Source organism: Aedes albopictus, chromosome 2 (genome assembly GCF_035046485.1).
Source record: "Aedes albopictus strain Foshan chromosome 2, AalbF5, whole genome shotgun sequence".
NCBI classification, from domain to species: Eukaryota; Metazoa; Arthropoda; class Insecta; order Diptera; family Culicidae; genus Aedes; species Aedes albopictus.
Window position 1 is genome coordinate 193,733,149 of NC_085137.1, and position 22,926 is coordinate 193,756,074.

Consider the following 22,926-nt stretch of genomic DNA (forward strand, 5'->3'; position numbering starts at 1 on the left):
GTATGGAATCATTATAGGAATTTCGAAAATTACTAAGCAATTTTCTCAAGAAATTTTCATGGCGCTCTATTAGCACGTCATATTGACGTGAGCTACGTAAGAATTTTAAAATTTGACACCGGTAATTCTTCCGGCTGAAATTTCTCAACCGATTGCGCATTAAATTCCTTTCTATACGAGAATTGTACATCATCCTGTTTTTCATAAATGTACGCTGTAGCGTAGAAACAAAAAATTGTATTTTCACTTTTAAGTAACAGAGTATTTAAAAAAAATCTGGGGGTGTCTGATATTTCTGGCACACCCCCTAGCTACGTCAATGGCGTTAAATGGCAAGGCTCCAAGCAATTCAAACAATTAATTGGGTACTTGATAATTTCCTGAATTGACTTCCTAAAATAGAAGTTCGTATTAAATTTCATTTGTCGAAGGGGAAACATCAACTCAGATCTAAAAGTTGGTAGGCATCTACAGGAGGAATGTGTCTGCACACAAAAACGATTCTTTCCTATTCCCAGTGAAAATGGTCATTGCAAATTGCCTTTACCTTGAGGCGGAATACTAATAAAGTTATCCATGGTCCATTAATAAGGTGTTTCGATCCACTCCGGAGCTAACCTTTCGCTCAAAGAGCACTCAAGAGTTTATCACTATTAGCCCTCCAGTACTCAAAAGTCAGTAAATCGCCACATCAAATTTCCAGCATAGTGACTCCCCTTTCAACAACAGCCCCTAATATCATATTGCTCCAAGGCACAGCTCAGCCTAACGGAAGCCTGGACCAACTTCAACACAATATCGTACCAGCCGTCGCCGCCTTGCATCGCAACAAACTATTTCAAATTAATACCATCAGCGCACAATCAGCTGTTAGGGGAACACCCCAAGGGGGCGTATTCCATGCCATTACTGTTTGTGGTGCGATCTCTTACGCCCACCACCGCCGCCGCAATCGTCGTCGTCGCTCTTACAGTAATTTCCTAATCGAAATACGTAGTGCCTTCCATGCGATCACCGCTCGCGCAGTTAGCATCCTAATGGAAGAGGTCAGACAAACAGCAGTCAGTGGTGCAGCGCAGTTACGCTACCAAAGGTTCGGCAGCTTTGTTTGAAGTTTTGTTCGGCCACCCTCCACGGCTGGTCTCCACGGGAGCGAGAGCGATAATTATATCTAATAAATATCGAACCGAGCCCTTGCCGGGTTCGAAAGGGTCCAAGGAAAGACCTTGTTATTTGAGGCTGCTTGGTGTACGTACGTCGTACAGATGCTAAGCAACTGTTTGACAAAGTATTCAAATTCAAAATGCAACTCGGTGGCAGCAACTAAGTATGTACAAGTTGGAAAATGAAAGGGATTTACACAACGATGATGACAACGCGGAACACATCCGTCAAAGTATTATTATGGAAATGTCAACCTTCAGGCGATGAATGTACACGAAATGTGAACGACTAGTATCGGTTAAAGAATAATGTATGGGGTATCGTCCATTTTTATAGTTTGAAGCATCTTCTCCACACATTTTGTAGAAAGTATGCTAACAAAAATATCTGCAAAATAAGACAACAAAACTTCCTGATCAGTATTAATGAGAGTTTGGTTCTGGACATTTTTTATCCTTTGCTTGGTTCGATCTATAGCCCACGATGCACGTTTGGAAGATTGTTGTTTTTCGGTTCAAATGAATTTTTCCTGCAAAATGTTCAAAACAGTCACATTTTGGTATATTTGGTAATTATTACTGTGTACATTTTGGTGCACGCGTTTTTTTTGGATAACATACATTCCTTTTTTGATTTCGATGAACTATCATATTTGAATCTTGAATTTTCGTAAGAGCTTGTCGCTTGTGATGACCAGAAATGGGAAATGTCACGGAATTCCATGAAGAAATGTCATAACATTTTACAATTTCCACCATTTTCAGTGTGAATTTTCATCTTTGTGACTTACTACACAATGACTAATGGGATGGGATGGAAATGATGTCGTCGATAGAGAAATAAGCAAAAAAGAAAATTACTTTTCCCATCCCTGTTTATAACACAGGGCAACATTTGTTTGTCTCAAGAGCCTACTGTCTAATCTGTCTCTGACTGATTTTAGGCCGCTGAGTCCGAATCCGGACTCAGATTTGATCCAGCACGTCACAATTGTGTCCTATACCTCAATGTATAGGGCAAAATATGCGAATTTGAGCTTTTTTGATTGTACAAGCCATTATAACCCAAGTAACAATCAGCATGCCTTGAAGATTTATTCAAGTTTTATCCTGGTTTTATACGAGCATGTGAAAAAGCTAGTTGTTCTATATTAGTTTTATGTGGTAGTTTTTTTACTTTGCACCTTTGGCATTCCATAAAACTAAATATCATATAACTTCTGCTAAAAACATCGTCATTTAAACACTTGCAAGTGGTCATGAATTGGTTTTATCACTAATTATATGCCATTTCAATAAAACTTGCTTTTGCGGTTGTTGTCGGAGAGATTTGAAATTTTGTAAACAAATACACAAAACTGTGAGGCAACGCTTAGAACCAACAAAAGATTTCGTGGTCGTATCATAGACCAAGAAATGCTGTGATAAAACCGTTAGTTCTATCATAAGCAGTGTACGCAGAATATGCCATCGCAAGCGAAAAATAGGCAACAAAGAAGGCACGGCAACAACGCTTTGTTTTTTCGTTAGCAGATAATGACAAAATCGCTCCCGAGTTTGTTCACAACAAAAACGGTAAGAATATTTGTCTCGTTCTATTCACATCGTGATTTTCGCATTGTTTTAAAACTGAAACTCAACTCTGAGGTTTGCAAAAGTCTTATTTTGTCCAATTGCTTATAAATTCGATTATGTGGGTCGAAAATTTCAGTAGAAAAGCCGGAATATCAGCACACGCACGGCACGCGATATTTGTTGTATTGCTCCCATCGCCTGACATGCGTTTGTTGCGGAGCGCCTTTGTTACCAACATGCACCGCTTAGGACAAAGCGTTTGTTTTTCGGCGTTATCCGTTTTTCTTACCCTGATCATAAGCTCAGTTATGACCACCTTAGGAGGGTTAGCCCTATTAGAGAAATCATCAGGAATACAGAGTCTTAACAGAAAAATATCCCAAGTAACAATTTTGATTTTATCGAAGTTTTTTAGCGATTCAAAACCTCTAACCATAAAACCATTGAAGCCGACTTGAAATTACTCTCGATCTCCTTTATGCCTCAAAAAGTCCACGATCTGGCTAGTTGGCCCAGCCTTATTATGATCTACAGAACTTCGTATGCAAACCGGCTTAGGATTTCAGGTTGTATCATAGTTTTATCAACCTTCTAAATAAAACCATATTCTGACTTGTCAAATATTTGTTTTCATTATTTTTCACTATCAATGTTCGATCGTCAGAATAAATTATGCTTGGTTGTTTATCCAGCCATGAATTGGAAAGATGCCGATCTGGAATTGAGATTTGATTCCCTATTTAATATGTGTTAGGAGACATGCCACGGGAAATTTGTGGTGAATGTGACTGTGATAATGACATAAAATAAGTACGCAATACAAACTGTGCATTAACTAATAGGAAGTTAAATGCATTTAATTTACTCGGTGGAATTCGGCGTGAAAAAGGGTTTTTCAACAAAGCGGAGTTTCAAAAACATTATGTAATTTTTCTGAAAATAATATGACGGAAATGTGTTGAATCGTTAAGTTTGATCTTAAGCGCTGTACGTGAAATCATAAAATTGAGTAATGATTTTTCTATGTTTACATAATTTCTTTCAGAAATTGCACAAGTAGAACCTCCAAAAATTTCATTTCATGCTTATGAAATTTTTCCATGAATTATTTAAGAAATCTCTCCAGAAATTCTTAAAGAAACCATCCACGGATTCCAGACATTCTTACAGCGACTTTTTTTTAGAAATTCAAGAGTTCGTATTTCCTTCAGAAATTTCTTCAGAGATTTCTTCAAAAAATGTTCTCAGTACTACTTCAGAAATAGTTTTCTGGATTGCCTTAAGTTCCTCCATAAATTTCAAAAATACTTTAAATAGAGAACCTTAATAAATGGATCCACTGATGCCTTAGAAAGTCTATAAAAAAGGTCACACAAAAATGATGTATTTTCAACCATCGTCCCCAATCCCGAGTAGGAGAAAATAGGTGAAGAATAACTAATTCAGGTATGGAAAATCGAATACCTACAACCTGAATGAGGTATTAAGTAGCCCTGCATAAGAGGTAAAGCACCTAAAATAATAACTGGTGTGTATTCTGTGCATAACGCGTGAATAATGACATCAGGTATGGCGATACCTAAATATTAATCTGCGATTTTTTCATACAATTAGTGATTTTTCCATAATTGCATAATACCTCAAGCAGTCCTCAACACCAAACCAATAACTCGTTGAGGTATTTCATCAATACCTACAAAATACCAAAATAAGTTATTTTCAATACCTGGATAACCAACCAATACCTTGTCTTGGTATGATTCCTGACTTTGGTATGCTCCAGTTATGTGGCAGTTATTCATTCCTGCTCGGGATACGGCACGCTTTTTTGCATGGGACTTCTGATTTTTTTGTATGGGTTATAAAACTTTGCTGAAGCCTCCTCCTTCTTCAAAGGTGAAGTAATTTATGGAAGGCCCCCCTCGTAAATAGCTCCAGGAATTCCTTTCATAAAGTAATTAAAGGATTCTATGAGGAATTCCTCCATCGGATCCTTCAAAAATTCTTTCAGGGATTCCTCAATTAATTTCTTCATGGAACGTCCCCAAGAATTCCTCACGTAGATCTTTCATGATTTTTTTTTTTTTTTATTCCAGCAGCTATTTCCTTGGAGATTTTCACAGAAATTTATAATTTCTTCAGGAGCTCCTCTGGGTAATCTTTCGTCAGAAATTCCTCCAGGATCCAGGAATTTTTGATAGAAATTTATTTAAAAAATCATCCAAGGATTCTTTTCCTCGATTGGTTCCGTCTGAAACTTCTTCGGGAATTCCTTCAGAAATATCTCCAAAGACTCAAAAATATTTCGATGGATTTTTTTTCAGAATTTTCGAAAGCTTGACAGGGATTTTTTCAGAGATTCTCCCGACGGAATTTCTAGCAGGCTTCTTTTTGAAATATTTGCTGCTGTTCCTTCAGAAATATATTCTGGGATTCTTTCAGAGATTCCTTCAGGAAATCTTTCAGATATTCCTCCATGGATTTTTACAGAAAAATGCTGGAGTAATTCTTCAAGGGTTATCTGAAGGAATATCTAAAGGAAACCCTGATGATACCTGTGGAGACTCCAAGAATTTTTTTTTGAAAATGTCTTTAAGTGATTTCTGCACAAAATTCTCAAACACTTTCTGAAGTAATCGTTGGAGAAGTTCCTGGAGGGATTCCTGATGATTACCTGGAGGAACTCTTTGGGATGACTCTGGAGGAAATAATGAAAGATTTTCATGAAAAACTTTTCAAAGAATTGATAGAAAATTTTTTGGAGAATTTTTTGCGGAAATCCCTGGAGGGATTTCCAAAGAACACCGTCTTGAGGAATTTCTGAATTTGTCAAGGAATCGATAGGGAAATTTTGGGATGAACACTCGGAGGAACCTCTGGAGAACTTCCTGCAAAAATCTTCTGAAGAATTGCTGAAAAAAATACTGGAGGGATCTTTGATGAAACATGTGAAGAAATGGCTGATCGCTGGTTTCAATCTGAAATATCTGCAGAAATTGAACTACTTTTGAAAGAATAGTTGGAGATATATCTGCCTGGACTGGAGTTTCTTGAGATTTTTAGATGAATTCCTGGGAAAAGCTTAAAAAATCCTGAAGAAAATTCCTTCTGAAACTCATCCAATAATTTCTCAAAGAATACTTTGCAAACAGTTATTCTTATGAAACCTTTTATCAGTTCAGAATACCTCTAAAGATATCTTCAGCTTTCCATAAGACATAGTATTTTTTTTCTTATAGTAGGCTCAGTGTACCAGTTATGGCTATAGTACCTCAAATTCGCCATAGTAGATTTTCAACCTTTAATGATGCAAATCAAGAAGTAAAAAATCGTGAACAACAGGTCACAATCACAAAAGACGGCTGCAATCATTCAAACTTCACCATTTGCGCAAATTGTGATAGAAATAATTCATTTTTCTCAACTTTTCCGCTTCCTTGCACCCTCTTTCGCCATAGTGTACCAGTTATGGCTAAACCCATAAGGAATGCATGTAAATAGTGCGAAGTGGAACCCAAATTAACAATTATGTCCATAACTGGTACAGGGTTCCTATCATTGGCACACGTTGTAATAAATTCTAAAAGTAGTTTTGGCCCGGTTTCTATATTTTTCCTGTAAAGTATGAAAACTAATCTATCATTAGACATATCGATGACATTGGTCGGTCTCCTTCTTATTTTTGTAGAAATAGTATTGCATAGGTAGTTCGATAACTGGTACAGGCACCCTAATTGACAAATTCAAAACGAACAACTAATTTAAAACACTACTTATAAAAAAATATCAAAAATCGTCTATTTTGAAAAACGTGCTTGGTCAAATCACATATAAATTGCTCATCAGACTTAGTTGGGTGTCGAATTGGGCATAATCAGTGAGTCATATATTACACAAAGAAAGGTCATATTTTGATATTTTATCGTTTAGTTATTCGAAATAGATATTATCAAAATTGCGTTATAAACTCTTAAAATACTTGATTGTACTTATCAAATATGTACGTTGTTTTTTGGAGGTTTTGGCAAATTTGGAAAAGGATTTAAGATTTATGCGGTTATTCATTCAGTTATGGCTTCATGAAAACAAACTCGCGAGTGTGTTGACATTATTTTAAATGGTCTGATTTTATGAATAAAAGTTTGACGGGGGTAGCGTCACTACCACGTAAATATCAATATCATTATCAACACTGTTGTCGTTACGTAAAATGGATAACTGCTAGAGCGCATTCTCGAACCCGAATAGCTTAATAAGTGAACTTGGCTTCAGTAAAAGATATATTGAAGAACTGTGAATGAGTTGATTGATAAGTAGCATTTTGTACTCATTGAATAAATTATTATATTACAATATTTCTCAAGATTGAGAAAGCCAGTCTAAATTATAGTATAACATTTGAGTAGGCTAACTAGTTGAATTCTGACTAAAATTGATGAATTTCAATTCCTCATATGACCAATACGTGTAAAATACTGAACTTAAGTACATACATACATATGCTTAATTTTTCAATATATTTGAACGAAGAAAATTTTAACACAGAAAACGAGACAATTCATGCATATAGGAACTGACAATGTCGAATGCAATTCCTGGCTAATTAGGTGTTGAGTTGGTCATAATTAGTAAACCAATTATTATTTATATCTTTGATAAAAGTTGGTTACGTATTGAAACCATTTAAAAAACGTTCCGCGTGAGGCCTATTTTTTTTTACTTTGCATTTAAATAGTAAATTGGACGATTAATTCGATCAAGTATAGCATTCAAAACTCTTGCATTGAAATTGTAGCGACTTGTTAAAGTCTGTGGGTAACTCGCTCCATAGAATTGAACAACGGATTCAAGAAAACCTCTGAGTTGGTTGATTAGTAGAATCTTGGCCTCAATGAATGATGCATTGAAAACCTCTGAGTTGGTTGCACTATAGGTATTTTTGGTTACAACTTGAACGCAATAACGATTTCATAGAATAACCTCTGAGTTAATTAGTATGCCACTTCTTGAGCTCAACCTCTGTGTTGGTTGATAAGTTCAATCCTGGCTTCTATGAAATGCGAAAACCTTTGAGTGGGTTAGTAAGTCGCATATTGGACTCAATATCGGATTCATAGAAAAACCTCTGTTGGTTGGTTGATTATTAGAATCCAGGCCTCAATCAAGGATGCATTGAAAACCTCTGAGTTGGTTAGTAAGTTGCATCTTGGACTCAATAACGGATTCATAAAATGATCACTGAGTTGGTTCATTGGTAGAATCCTGGCCTCATTAAAGGATGCATTAAAACCTCTGAGTTGGTTGATAAGTCGCATTCTGGACTCAATAACGGATTAATAGAACAAACTCTGAGTTGGTTGAATACTAGAATACTGGCAGAGAAGAGAAGGCCATCTCCCGAGTCAGAAATTGATAAATATTTCATGCTGTTGGTCGCGACACCTAGCGGCTGAAGCCACACTTTTTACACGGAAAATTTCAACCGTGTTGACACGAAAAAGCAAAGTATTTCGGAGCCAGGTCCACCAACTCAAAAACTGCTTCGCAAAAATAATGTGTTTAACTAGAATGTATTTCGGGGACACAGTCAAAGTTGCTTATCTCTTAAAACCGTAAATAGGGTACGCGATACAATAGTGATGGGAATATTTATGAAACCGTTATTATAATCAAGAAAAATTGTTAAAACACCATTATTATGCTTTATAACAGCCTGCAATTTCAAAAACATCTTTGGTACGTGCACCATATTATTGCAATAGTGGCCGAAACAACAATTGATATGCTCTCAATGAAACAAAATTTCGAAGAATAAGATAATTAATCATCGATATGACGTCATCTGTTCATTAATTTTGATTATGCCTGAAATAATCAATACACTTTGAGCCATGCGTTTATACACGATGGAAACGAAATGGGTAGAAACAAAATAAATCGAGTCGATTTTTCACGCCTAAAATTTATCACTTTTCGTGTGTTCGGTTTGTTCTGAGATGCCCTTCTCTTCTCTGATACTGGCCTCAATTAAGGATGCATTGAACCTCTGAGTTGGTTGGTAAATCGCATCTTGGACTCAACCCAAGCAGCACACATGTTATAATAGAGTTACGACAGCGCAAGTTTTGATTGTATAGAAGTTAATTTGACGTAATTCTAACATTGTGTTGAAATAACGTAAAATAAACTTCTATACAACCAAGACTTGCGCTGCCGTAACTTTTATATAACATGTGTGCTGCTTGGGAACAATCCTGGCAGCTGGCACACAAAATATGACTAACGGATGAACACCATATGTAACTTGAAAATGGCTTTTTCAGTCTCGACAAAATTGGACGAAGAATCTGTGATAATTGAGTCCCTGATGAAGGTCCTATATGCGACCGAAACGGTGGACGAAATTAAATAGCAGTAGGGTAAGTGTACCAGTTATCGCCATAGTGGTTCCGTATTTGGCCATAGTGGGAATTTAGAAAGTTTTGAAGGTTTGCCCTATTATGCAAATTTTAGTAGCAAGAATTTAAAAGTATCTTGTCATTAAAACTCTTGAAATGATGCAAAATTTTGAAATATCTCATACAACCACTATGGCCAAATAGGGAACCACTATGGCGATAACTGGTACACCCAGCCTATTTGAATTTTGTCGAGACTGAAAAAGCCATTTTCAAGTTACATTCCATCACAGTCGCAACCAAAACTGGAACACCATATGAACAGGAGCAGAACAGGACAGGACAACAGGTTAAACAGCGGCAAAACCGAGCTTGATCTTCAGCAGCAAATAACAGCCTTCATCCAAGTACGCAGTGAAGAAGCATGAAATCACCACAGAAACTATCAATACCTCCTTCAAGAAGCTACATATTGAAGACTTGTTAAGCATGTAGTCATTGTGATAAGTATATGAATACGATATGTATGAGCATTGAACATCGTTTAAATCACTATTTTCTGTTATTTATTTTGCAAGTTATTTGCATTTATCCTGTCCCATTTATTGGGGTTATCCTGTCCGGACGCAAGCCTTCTGAATCCCTAAATTCGCGGACTTCGGGATTGTTCGCTGGGTCACGACATGACAGACTTTCAGGTGACACTAATAATATGTATCTTACAGATATCCGCATTAAGATCACAGATAAACAAAAATGTACTTAAATCTGCATGAATTACCCAGTATGCTAGTTCCAATGATTAATTATTGCAAATTATACCCGGAGCTTTAAGTTCAGCGCTCGCAGTAAGCTCGCACAAAATTAATCCATTTAGTCAGCTCTCCCCTGATTTAGACGTGCGAGAGGATCATTCATCATTTCAACAAACTGAAACAATCACCCGTAATGACAGTAAGCACCGCCAGCAACAACAACAACAGCAAAAAAGCCCAACCCCTTCTGGGTCGGTCACCGCACCATCATCGCCAGCAATATCCATAGATCACCTGGTGGCGTTGTTGGGTTGTAGTGCCGTAGAGGGGGGTCGGTATAAAATGCGCTGCTGGGATTGCAACACCGATTCTAGATACAAGCATTATAAGTACATTTAAGAATATTATTTTACTTATCTGTAGCCCATTTGAAATGCAATATAAATGTTAATTACTATTTATGCTCTATGTATGACGATTTTTTTTAAAGTGCTTCTTAGCTTAGTGGTCTTTAAGCACTTCCACAGTTATTAACTGAGAGCGTTCTTTGTCAACGGCGTTTTTGTATCAGTACATCGTGCGGCAGGCACTAAGATACTCTATGCCCAAGGAAGTCAAGGAGTTTTCCATTAAGAAAACTTCCTGGATCGACCGGGAATCGAACCCTCAGCATGATCTTAACGAATACCCGTGCGTTTACGGCTACGACTACATGAGCTTTTAAATGGGTTATTGGCATTGAAATCATCACAAGTTTTAGAAAGCAGCCCAAAGGTTCAGTAATTCTCAACTGTCAGTGAGTCACAAAGCCTCATTTTACCTCACTATTCCCAATCGCAATTCACGTGTTAAACCAACAGCTGGATACCAACAGCGCGCGACAAGACCCATTGTCTACGCTCACAACACTAAATCATTCACCTCGCACGGTGTCAAAATTTCGATTATTATCGAACATTCATGTACCTCGGATTTTTCTTCGAAAATGATTAGTATTTGGGCTAAATATTCATAATCGGAAAACTAGAAAATATTTCATCGGCAAAAATTTTTCCATACATTTTGTATGGGACGTTTTTTGGGCTTAAATAGTAATTATTGATTTTTAGTATGGAAAATAGCCAAAAACACAGCGAACTCAAATTTTCCCCGACAGAATATTTTCAAATTTTGCATTTATACATTATAGCCGAAATTCTAACATTCTATGAAGAAAAATCCGAGGTACATGAAAGTTCGATAATAATCAAAATTTTGACACCGTGCCTCGGTCGGCGGTCGGTGGTCGGCGGCCGACTGCGAGCGCTAAAGGGCAAATCTCACTAAACACCGTCCCAAACACTCCATATATATATTTTTTTTCCTTGACTGTGGCATACCGCACCGCCAGCCATCGAGCAGGGGCAGCGATAGGATAATTGATGACTGGCCCCAAAGTCGCGTTCTTGATTCTCCACCGATGATGATGATCGAGCATTCGTCTTTTTAGACGCCGCCGCTGTGCGTGTTCCTAAAACAAATGCACGAACCGATTTCGAAAGGTACTCACCTTCACTTATGCCATTTTTATCTGAAAATATAAGAAATAGACAAAAAAAACTGTGGTTATTATACTGGTCAGAAGATGAACATGCGGCTTTGAAAGTTCGAGGTCAGCAAAAATTGCGAACCATTCATAATTGTGCAAAATTGTTGATCCAGATTTCGCAATTTAGTTACCACTGAACATGCTTGCTTATTTGCTTGCGGTAAGCACACGGGTATTAAGCATGACTACGCTGAAAGTGTCGGGTTCGATTCCCAGTCGATCCAGAAACTTTTCCTAAATTGCTTGACTTCCTTGGGCATCGAGTATCTTCGTGCCTGCCACACGATGTACACGTGAAAAATGATCATTGGCATAGGAAGCTCTTAATTAATAACTGTGGAAGTTGTCATAGAACACTTAAGCTGAGAAGCGGGTTTTATCCCAGTGAGGCCGTCACGCCAAGAAGAAGAAGTTTCTATTCTATTATCGCGAGATCAACTATACTCACGCAAGGAAGCAATCAGCTACTTAGCAGCACAGATAACTTCAGTGTGTGAGTGTTGGTGATCTTCTGTGTTTAGGAGAGAGTGCAGCTCAATGAGGGAAAGACACGCATTATCACGCGGTCTTGTTCAAGGCAGACCATTAACTTCTAAAGGATTGCGGTAGTTCAAGCTAGGATGTCAGAATGTTTTTGGGAAAAGGCTGTGTGACAGAGAGTTCACGTTGGTTCGTAGACGCCAGATGAAAGGAAAGGAAACGGCTTCTTCAACCTGTTTCTGGTTCTAGCGATGGCTATGATCATGTGATATCCGTTAGATGTAAATTCAGATAAATGGGAGAAGTTAGATAAAATTATCCATAGTCCAGTGCCGATTCGTTCGTTGGCTGCCCAAGCAACACACATGGTTACAAGACAGTCACCACAGCGCATGTAAGGGTTGCGCCGTAAGTCGCAGTTACATCTGTGCAACCCTTACATGCGCTGCCGTGACTGTTTTGTAACCATGTGTGTTACTTTGGTGCTCGTTAGATGAGCTGTATGTTTACTGGTTGGGGCAAAACCCAACTAAAAAGCACTGTCAATATCAAAATCGATGTCAAAATGAGTTTGACGCCTGACCGCCGTTGCCTCGCACCTTTTATATACAGGAGTGTTGTGCAAGTTTACGAGTGTTTCGTGACGTATTTCTCGTCACTTGCGTGTGTCTAGAGCATTTTGATCAGTTGTCAGTTGCCCCCAGGGCCGGATCTAAGAAGGGGCCAGGGCCCAGGGCCCCCACATGTTAGGAGCCCCCACAAAAACCATTTTTGGTTCAATTACTGCTAAAAAACAAATAAAAACTGTATTGCTCATCGCATTTGTACCTCCGCGGAGCCTCTACAACCGCTTAGGACCCGGACCCCCACAATCCTTAATCTGGGCCTGGTTGCCCCAAAGAACAAACAGGATTCGCTAATCGGGGCGCAGTCGTGACCCAACCAGCGAATCCAGGCTGTATATGGAAAGGAACAAACCAGGGATTGAGCTACGCCAAGAAATTGTCTCTGGGAGGGGTTTTCAGCGGTTAATGATATTTTTTTGATTTGACACTTACATTTTGTAAACAGTAATGAGCAATAATATTCGTGGTTTAAAAATAGCGGCGCAGCCGAAAAAAATGTTCGTCTCTAAGCGCTTTATACTGAAAATTTGTCCCACAAATTTTGGTTCCGTGGCTGGGGGGGCGGGGTTAACCCTAACCCCCCCCCCGTGGCTACGCCAGTGAACCCTGGGCCTTCTGAACATTAGTTAAAAAAAAACAGAATTAACTATTATAAATATTTAAAGATTTTTGTTTTGGAAAATCATACATATTCAACTAATCACGAAAGAGTAGATTTTGTGGCCGTTTGGATAATGGCGGCGTCAATCGTTCAGGCAGATGTTGTGAGTGCCACGAAGTCCCAGTTCGAGTCCCAGTTCAGGAGGATAAGCTTTTCTTCAAACGAAAATTTTCCACAGGTGAACTGCATGTTTCGTGTTGTTCGTTGTCCAAAGTTTGTTTGTACAATCCAACAGCGTAGCCAGCTTTGTCATTTTTCTTGCTCACTCTCCTAAACAAACACGTGGAATATTGGGAGGAAAGCAGGAGCGAATGGCCCCCTCTCCACCCCTCTCTTTCTCATGTTTGTTTAGGAGTGTGAGCTTGAGCTTGAGCTTGATTGACCGCCCGCAGTTGCTACTCCAGTATCGCCAGATCAGCTATACTCACACGCAGAAAAAAAGTATGTTAAAATCAAAAATATTTGAGGTAAATTCAAATAATTTTTTCAATTTGTTCAGGCCACAAAAGTAAAACTGTTTGGAGCAAATCGAACGTCACATTTGAAGCAAATGCAAACCATGTTAGAAACAAAAATGCATCTTCTGACAAATTATGTTAAAAAAAATGTAAATATTTTTGTTTTTTTTTGTGGCAGGTCGGCCCAACGGAAATGTTTGTTTCCCATTAAACTTATAAAGTCATTTCCTTCGCTGGAAAAACCCACTTCCCGTGTTGTACTTTCAATGCCAACATCATGTTTACATCTATCCATACGTTCCCGAAAACAACGGGATTTCGTGCAGACTTTCGGTGAACCTTGCCCTTTTTTGCAGGAGGAAATCTTGTTTAATGTTGCAGCTGGAACTTGTCAGTTTTGTTTATGTTCTCGACGGCGGAACGGGGGGCTCCTCAATGGGTATTGTCGAAATAAATGTGTAATTGAGTTAGTTTTAAAAATTAAAATTTTAGTTTTAAACATTTTATCAGTTTACCCAATAAACATGAATATTTTTGTTTCAAACGAACGAAATTTGTCTCCGTGCACGCAAGGAACCAAGGAAGCAAGAAAGGTTGCTGTTTAGGACTAACAGGCATCTTCAATGTGTGAGCGTTGGTGGTACATATTTTGTTTGAGGCGAGAATGGCGCCTGCAGCGTCAAGTTGTAGGTAAATGTGGGAAGGGAAAGAAGTGATGATTGCTTGTTGCCAACAGACTGTTGAATCATCTGTGCCTGCACAAGGTCATGCTGGTGTCGAAGTGTTGGTGGGAAATGTTTATCTTTGGCACAGGGTTCACGCGTTGGTGCATAGTTGCCAGTCGCAAAGTAATAGATTGTGTGAAGAATACTGTGAAGCGGCACAGTTCGCTTGGTTGTATAATTTGTAGGCATTATATGATAAATTGACACTGTGCTGTGATGGAAATTGGAAGGAGAGAAAAACTTTTTTTTTTCAATCCGTTTCTGGATCGAGCAATACGAACATAGGAATGAGAACATGAGATGTATATGTTGAAGAGAGAGAAAGTAAATAGAAATATACAAAGTAGCAAGAAAGGGACGAGCCAGGGTTTGAACCCAGGACCTTCTGCATATAAATCAGAAGCGGTAGTCACTAGACCACCAAGCCTGTCTTGTTTAGGAGAGTGGGTAAGAAAAAAGAAAAACTGGTTTCACCGTTAGTTCAACCTCTGGAAGATGCTGTAGCATCTTTTTCAAAATAGAGAAGTATTTCACAAAATGGATATCTAGTTGAAGATGTGTTAAAAAAGAAATAGGAAGAATAAAAATGTAAAAATTTTAAATGAAGTTTATAGAACAATATCGTTAATAATCTAAATTGTTGTTCTATGGGTGTTGGTCCAAAGTGAAATTCTCAAATGAATAATAGTACTCAAGCAAGAACACTGAAAATTATGAGTGCCTTGAAAAGTTTTAGAAAATTTCACGGAAAAAATTCAAATTCTTTTTGAATTTCTAGAGGTGACGAAAGGTTTTTTGGAAATTCCCGAAGATAAAATCAGAATACCTTCTAAAAAGTTGTTGGGAAAAATTCTGGAGAATTCTGTACGAAATACTGAAAACCAATATTCAAAAAAAAACTGTGTGATAATGGTTGCAAATAAGCATTGGCCAATTGTTTTTGGTCGCCGTCAAAATATCAATATCCAAAATTATAGCCTTTTCAAAATTGAGCACTGATTTCAACCTTCGATCGTCTCACGGGAAATTAATTGATGCTTAGTCATCGCAATGACCTAGGTAAGAATTGCAATGACCAAATCAACAAACATTTGTTTTACCGAACCACCATCCGAAACAACCGCATATAATTGCGTTTTTCCCATGAAAAACCGCAAACCCATTGGCGGTTTTCACGCTTCTATATGCTATAAAATATCCCATTAAAATCAACCATTTAAACCGGGGGGGCAGCCCCAACCCGCATTGGTAGATGAATAATAGATCTTAGACTGAAATCGATCCGTTCCACGGCGTGCGCGAGCGAGTCGCGATCGCCATGTTTGATCTCATCAATCGATCCGATTACGCTGCAGCGCAGCGGTCACACCGCACCGTCCGTCATTATTGGATGCACTGCACATCTGTGGTAAATAAAACAAGCAATAATGTGTGTCGGTTGACATTGAACGTGTTTCGGTGCAGATTTGACCATTGTTTTTAACGTTCGGTGAAGTGTGCGGTACGGGTGGGGTGGTGTGGCAAAGCTCATTGTCGTCAGATGGCCGGGCGGAGTGGCAGCACGTGAGCTCACACTTGAATTAGTCTTTTTGTATCGAAACGATCGCTTTTTTACACAAGCATCATGTTCGTCATCGCACTAGTTGTGTTTAAGTTCTGCTCAAGTTTTTTTTTATCTGGGGTACGTGAGACCCCAAATTGCTTTAGCCGAGGCAATGGTTAGCGATCCAATCTTTTCGGATAGGCACCTTGAGGGTCATCTTCTCAAGAATATGAAGGAAGCCGATAGGAGTCACGCTTCATCCGACCTTAAAGAAATGACTGAATACGACGTATTCACAATTTTTGTTTATGTGTTGCGACCTATTATGGCATGAAGAGCTTCAATACTTTCATCTACACTCAGCGAAATAAACTACCGAAATTCATCAAAATACCTTATGAAATTCAGCCATAACTGTAACGTATGGATGCCATAACAAATACCTTATGAAAATTAAACATGCTTACTATGACCTAATTACATAAGATAAACTTATGAAAAGAGCAGAAAAATCGTAAAATGATGCAGACTGGAATCGATCCATGAACGTCGAGATCACTGAGCTCGTGCCCATCCCACGCGGCTATCGACGCTTGAGAATATTGTGGTGCTAAATGTGTATAAAAGCCAAACTGTGAGTCAATTTTGCGTCATAAACCGACCTTATTAAATTCAGTCTAGCCGTTATGAATTACACCATTTCATAACTTAGACCTTATGATAATCTTAGGTTTATTTGCCTAAGTGTAATACAATCCTTGTTGATTGAGATTTCTTAAATCATAATAGTCGATTGAGCAACAAGTTCCGGTAATGCTGCAGCATGAAACCCGGCAGAATGCGAAACCATACAAACAGAAGCGGAAGGACCAGACCTGATTCTTTGTTATAAAAAGTGCCTGATTATTGATTATTAAAAAAAATATTGAGAATGTAGCAAGTTAGCTTCAGTAGAAATAATACTAAAGTGAAAATGTATTTATCAAAATCGAGTAAAAATAGTTTATGCATGCAAAATTTATATTTTTCTGATTTTGAATGTGAAATACAGGTATACCTCGATTTAGTGAACCCTCGAATATATAGACCCTCGATTTTATATATGTACTTCAATTTTATGTACATGTTACCTCGATTCTATGTACATTGTTTTAATGGTAAAATGTTTAATATCCAATCTATTTAAAACTTTCAGTTTGTATTATAATTACTTATAAATTGTTTTGTTTAGCACCCATTATAATAGCACCAAAGCATCATCCATGTATCATGACATACATAGGTTTATATTTACCTTTATCTCATACTTCCCTTTCTGACTTCATTTTTTATAAACATCTCTGGTTTTGTCGATGATCACGATGAGCGGAGAGTATGGGGTGATTCTCTGGCGATATTTTTTCAGATCCCTTAGCAATCACAACATTTTTGGCGGATGCATGCAAACTGCCCATTCGCCAGACTTTTCCTCAAAGTTATTTAACAAATTTCTTTCAAGATTTCTTATGATTTCCTCACCAAGAATTGCAATATATTCCTTACATTTTTGGTAGATGCCTTATACTATCTTCGCGTGTACTCAGCTGGTTGAATTCCAAAATTAGTAGCAAATTCCATTAAAAGGTCATGCTTCGGCTGAGTGCTCCTGTTAGTGCCAGTTCTCTTCTTCTGTAGTTGTCGGAACATAAGTTAACAAAGGTGCCAATGCTGCAGGCCCTTAACGATAAAACGGGACTTTGTTAGTAAGTACACAGTAACATACCACACACTGAACATAATACATAACACATAATTTGTTGTCCGCTAGATTCCTAAGAAGCAATAAATGTGTCCGAAACGTCGGATAAAAACATAAGAATCCGTTTTGAATTGAAACAGACTGAAAGCCATTACCCCGAATCAACATATCACAGTCGTATGTATAAGAAAGTGACAAGATGTGTGATAAATTATTTCCAGTGCTGTCGTGGTAAAATCAGAGCAAGTTAGTCAAGGTTGCCTTATGTTAGTGCCCCTTTACTTGTACATTCCCATTATGGATTCATGTTGGAACCTCTGAAGAAACCGCTTGAACAATTCCTGAAGGAACTGCTGAAACAGCTTTTGAAAGAAAACATGGAACAATTTTTGAAGAAATCCCTGCTGAAATTTCTGAAGTAATTCTTGGGATAATGAGGAAATCTCCAAAGATATTTCCGAAAGTATCGCTGAAGAAATTTCATAAGAAGATTCTCAATGAATTACAGATTGAATTTCTGAAAAAAAAATCAGGAATATTGCAGAAGGAATACTTGAAGAAACAATTGCAAACCCCTGAGGTGGGACACTCAACAAAATTTGTTGGAAAAAAATCCTGGAGAAATCAACTTATAAAATCCTTAAAAAAATAATAAAATCCTGGAGGAATCCATAGAGAATTTTTTAGAAATAAATCCTGGAGGAATTTCTGAGAAAACACATAAAGGAATACCCGGCGGAACTTCTGATAAAATCTCTGTGTGACTTTCTGCAGGAGTCTCTACAAGAATGTTTCCAGCCTTTCCATATGAATCCTCATAGAATCACTGAAAGAATTTGAAGAAAAATAAAAAAAAAGGAAATCCTTGCAGGATTTTCTAAGACTTTTTTAAGAAATCCTTGGAACAATTTCGGGAAGATTGAAGGAAAGTATTCCTTCAAGACACTAAGGGAACTAAAGGAATGTGAAGAAATCTTGGGAATTTCCTTTATACTTTCTTGTAGAATTGCCAAAGTAAGCCTTGGAGAAAGTTCTTTAAAAAGCTTCTAAGAAATTTTTGAAGGAGTTTTGAATTTCTGATTCTTAATGCATCCGTGAATCATTTTCTAAAAAAAACCATGAAGTATGTTTGAGTAAGTTTATGGCAGGTTTTCTAGATAAATGCTATGAATGTGTGAATAACTAGCATAAGTTAAAATTCACGAAAATACAAAGAACAAAAATAGACTGCTTCGATAGGTTTTCGAAAGGAATCCTTGAAATATATTCTACAGGAATCCATGCAACATTTTTGGAAGCTATTCGTGCAAGACTTTCTTGATGAGTTTTTGGAGAACATTCCGGAGAACATTCTAAAGTCTAAAGGGATACCTAAAAAAATTTGTAAAATAATTTCTGGCTGATTTTTTTTAGAATTTTCTGTTTTTTTTTTTAATCTACGAGCATTGGTTGATTTATCTTTATTATAGAGACTTTCAAAAAGGATTTCTTTAAGAATACCTGACTGATTTTTTTAGGAACTAATAAAATGTTATTTAAATGAATCCTAGGATGGATTTCAGCAAGGGTACATGAAAAAATTGTCGAAAAATCTGTGGAAGTTTTTCGAAGTAACCCTTGGAGAAATTTGTATAGAAATTTCTGGAGATATTTTTGAAGAAATTATTATTCAAATTTATAATAAAAGCCAAGGGAGATTTTCTGAAAAATCCATCAAAAAAATTGTGAAGGAACCCCTAGGAAAGTTTTTATAGGAATGCCTGCAGAAAATACCCAAATGGATCTCTTTTTTTTATTAAAGAATACCAGGAAGAATTTTTAAAGAAATTCTAGGAAGATGTTCAGAAAAGTTAGATTTAAAAAAAAATCTGGAGCAATTTCTGAATCAAACCCTGAGAAAATTGTGGAAAAATCGTTGAATGACCGAAGGATTTCGGAAAAACAATATAAAAAAGTCACGAAATATATGGTGGAATATCTGGAGAAATATGGTGGAATTTTAGCATTTCCCGAACGTTTTGACCTACTACTGTTTTCGGTCATCCTCAGCGGTTCCTTTAACGTTTATATGATTAGAAATTTATATAAAATATTATCAAAAACCTACATGCTATGGGGCAGAACTATAAACATTGCCCATTTGTTTACTTCTGTTTTCTGTTCATTCGTTCGGTGTTATATTGGTGCTAGGCTTTGTGTTTTTAGTTTTTCAATCAGGCCGTTGTATGCGGACCTGAACTTAATAGAGACCCTTTGCAAATTTACACTGTTTACAGTGTTGCCGTCCCCTTTGATTTTTATATAAAATGTTTTAGCTGTTAGACGAGTGTCTGTTCTAGATAATTTATCTAAAATATTAGTTTTATCAAAGTTAAAACAATGACCTTCGTTAAGTGTATGTTGTAGTAACCCAGTGCTACCTATTTTTTTAGTTTTTACATCATTTTTGTCTTGTTCTAATCTTTGCTTAAAAATTGACTGGTTTGACCAATGTACCACATGGTATTTTGTACACTACATTTGATGGTTTTAATTTTTCGACTTTATCTTTTAGTTTTGTAAATACTCTATCCTTAATTTTATCTATTGGTTTAAAAGCAAGTTTTATATTGTATTGTTTTAAATATTTAGCTAATTTTTCTCTTAGTCCTGGTGCATATGGTGTCGATATATATTTGTGTTCTTGTAGTGTTTCCTCTTTTTGCAGCGAGTTGTACATGCAATGTGTTCTTTCTCTAATCGTCCGTTCTACTAATAGTTTTGGGTAGTTATTATTGTTTAAAATTTGTCTAACTGTGTCAAGTGAATTAGGTCTAACGTTTGCGTCACTTAACAACATACAGTTAAGGAAGGTCATTGCTTTAATCAGAGGGGACGACAACACTGTAAATTTGCCAAGGGACTCTATTAAGTTCAGGTCCGCATACAACGGCCTGATTGAAAAACTAAAAACACAAAAATAAAAGAAAATCGCGTTAAGTACTGTTCCTTTGAATTCCACTAAGAATTTGCATCCTTTGACAGATACGTATTTCGACCTCAACTGTAAGGTCGTCTTCAGTGTCTTGTACTTGACTCGACAAGACACTGAAGACGACCTTACAGTTGAGGTCGAAATACGTATCTGTCAAAGGATGCAAATTCTTAGTGGAATTCAAAGGAACAGTACTTAACGCGATTTTCTTTTATTTACAGATATTCCCCTAACAAGCCCAGGTTAATCATCATAAAAACACAAAGCAATAGCACCAATATAACACCGAACGAATGAACAGAAAACAGTAGTAAACAAATGGGCAATGGTTATAGTTCTGCCCCATAGCATGTAAGTTTTTGATAATATTTTATATAAATTACTTATTAAATAAACATTTAAGGAACCGCTGAGGATGACTGAAAACAGTAGTAGGTCGAAACGTTCGGGAAATGCTGAATTTTAATCATTTTCACCGAAAAAAAACGATGAACAAACCCGCAACAGAAAGCTTTGAACAGTAAAAACAGATCCGGTAGAAAAATTCATCCAATCTTGGCTATTCAAAGTTATAGTACGGATCGTCTCCAATAAACTACTAAATTTTCTGAGTTTAAAGCAAATAAATGACCGTTTTGCCTTCGGTCAGTCAAAACCATTACGTCTTGGCGATAAAAAACTAAACGCTTCGACAGCTCGTAAAGTCAAACAGAGCAAATCGACAAACAATCCTACCCAACCCTCTCACAAGCCACCATGCAACCACAAGTAGGTAGGTACCTACCTACCTCACCTGACTGGCAAGCTACGACCGCTAGCGTTACGATTGATGGCGCCCTTTTTCCTAATTGACACAAACGCGTAAACTGAAGATTTATAGGAACCATAATTGCTCAAAGCGGTAGTCACTTGTGGTGGGTTAGCTACGGTGTGGCGGTGGGAAAACTTTGAAACACCGCACCGCACCGGACGGACACCAAGTCGGGACTACTTGCGAATGGATTAACTTTTTCATTGTATTCAAATCACCACCGCCGCAGCACCGCGCCATTCGGTGCAGTGGTGGTGGGCTATATAGGTGGAGTACACCAAACTATGCTCATGGCGGCGATGTTTATTGGGCTATTATTTGGCCAAGGCATAGTTTGCATATCATCCTGCTTTGCTACTGCTGCAGTTGACAAGCTGCTGGGAGACAAAGTTGCAATGTCATTGAAGAGCTCGAGGAGAGCTACCTCCGAATTGCTCAATGGTGCATAGAAAAATTCGTCATTGTTGTTAGTATAGTAATTCAATTTGTGTTTTGTGGCCAAAACTAAAAGAGGCCGACCGCCGAAAATTTGAATAGCTCAATTTGGCGACACGAGACCTACATACAAAGAGGTTCACCTAGGGAGCCTTTGCATGGCGAGTTGCGTAACGCTTGAACTACCCACTGTGCACAGTTGGCTTCCGAGACCGACAGAGACATTCGGTGGCGAAACTGTCAAAATATAGAGAGCCCGATTGTCGGATTGTCACTACAAGCTTGGAATAAGTAGATTAACGCACCACTAACGCTGCAACAACAAACAACTGACCAACCCCGATGCACCCCGAGATAACCAGATGGTCATAGAGGGATGTTTTCTGTAACTGGTCACGTTTCATGCAGAAGGTAAAAGGCTTTCCATCGCATCATGATCGTCGGAATAAAGGGCGGATGGACGGGATGTTGGTTGAGTAACTGAAGTGAAGAAGAGTGGAACAATAGTATGATTATCTGGCATCTTATCTCGATCGCTGCACGTACCCAGTAGCACCGTTTGAAGAGGTTTTACTGACTATGTCAGTGATTCTCAACTCACTGTAGAGATGATGATAGCCAAGGTTGAAGATTGTTCTCAAAGCTAACCAAGAATTTCTGCGCGTATTGGCGAGTATGACCCGGATTTTTGCCACGTTCCCATTGGCACTTGATCTGCCTCTCTCTATAACTTAGTGTTCTATGAACACTTCCACAGTTATTAGTTGAAGATCTTCCTTTGCCTGCCATTGCATGAATTTGTATGTTGTGACGAAAGTACCGGAACAGAAATGGAACCCGGGAAGAGAGGGGGGTCGTGGTCTCTCCGGATTGGCGATGCATAGGCTTATCCGCAAGGCTATCTGGAGTTCTCAAGTTTCTACATGAATTCTGTACAAAAAAAAACTTTAGTAATGTTACCACCAGCTATTCCTGCAAGTGTTGATTTTTTTTTCA

General features: G+C 37.8%; 3 protein-coding genes across 11 annotated transcripts in view; 1 reads left to right on the forward strand and 2 right to left on the reverse strand.

Moving 5' to 3' along the window:
• LOC109622675 (uncharacterized) overlaps nucleotides 1–22,926 on the reverse strand; it is a 517,321-nt gene that overhangs the window by 300,119 nt on the left and 194,276 nt on the right. The window lies entirely within an intron of this gene.
• The window catches only part of LOC109413726 (6-phosphofructo-2-kinase/fructose-2,6-bisphosphatase 1), a 393,602-nt gene that overhangs the window by 298,026 nt on the left and 72,650 nt on the right, over nucleotides 1–22,926 (reverse strand). The window contains exon 2 of the mRNA XM_029873591.2: nucleotides 11,441–11,461. Coding sequence (XP_029729451.2) covers nucleotides 11,441–11,461 — 21 coding nt within the window. The remainder of the gene's footprint in view (nucleotides 1–11,440; nucleotides 11,462–22,926) is intronic.
• LOC109409620 (alpha-N-acetylgalactosaminidase) overlaps nucleotides 1–22,926 on the forward strand; it is a 272,573-nt gene that overhangs the window by 201,527 nt on the left and 48,120 nt on the right. The gene's annotated exons all lie outside the window — the stretch shown is intronic.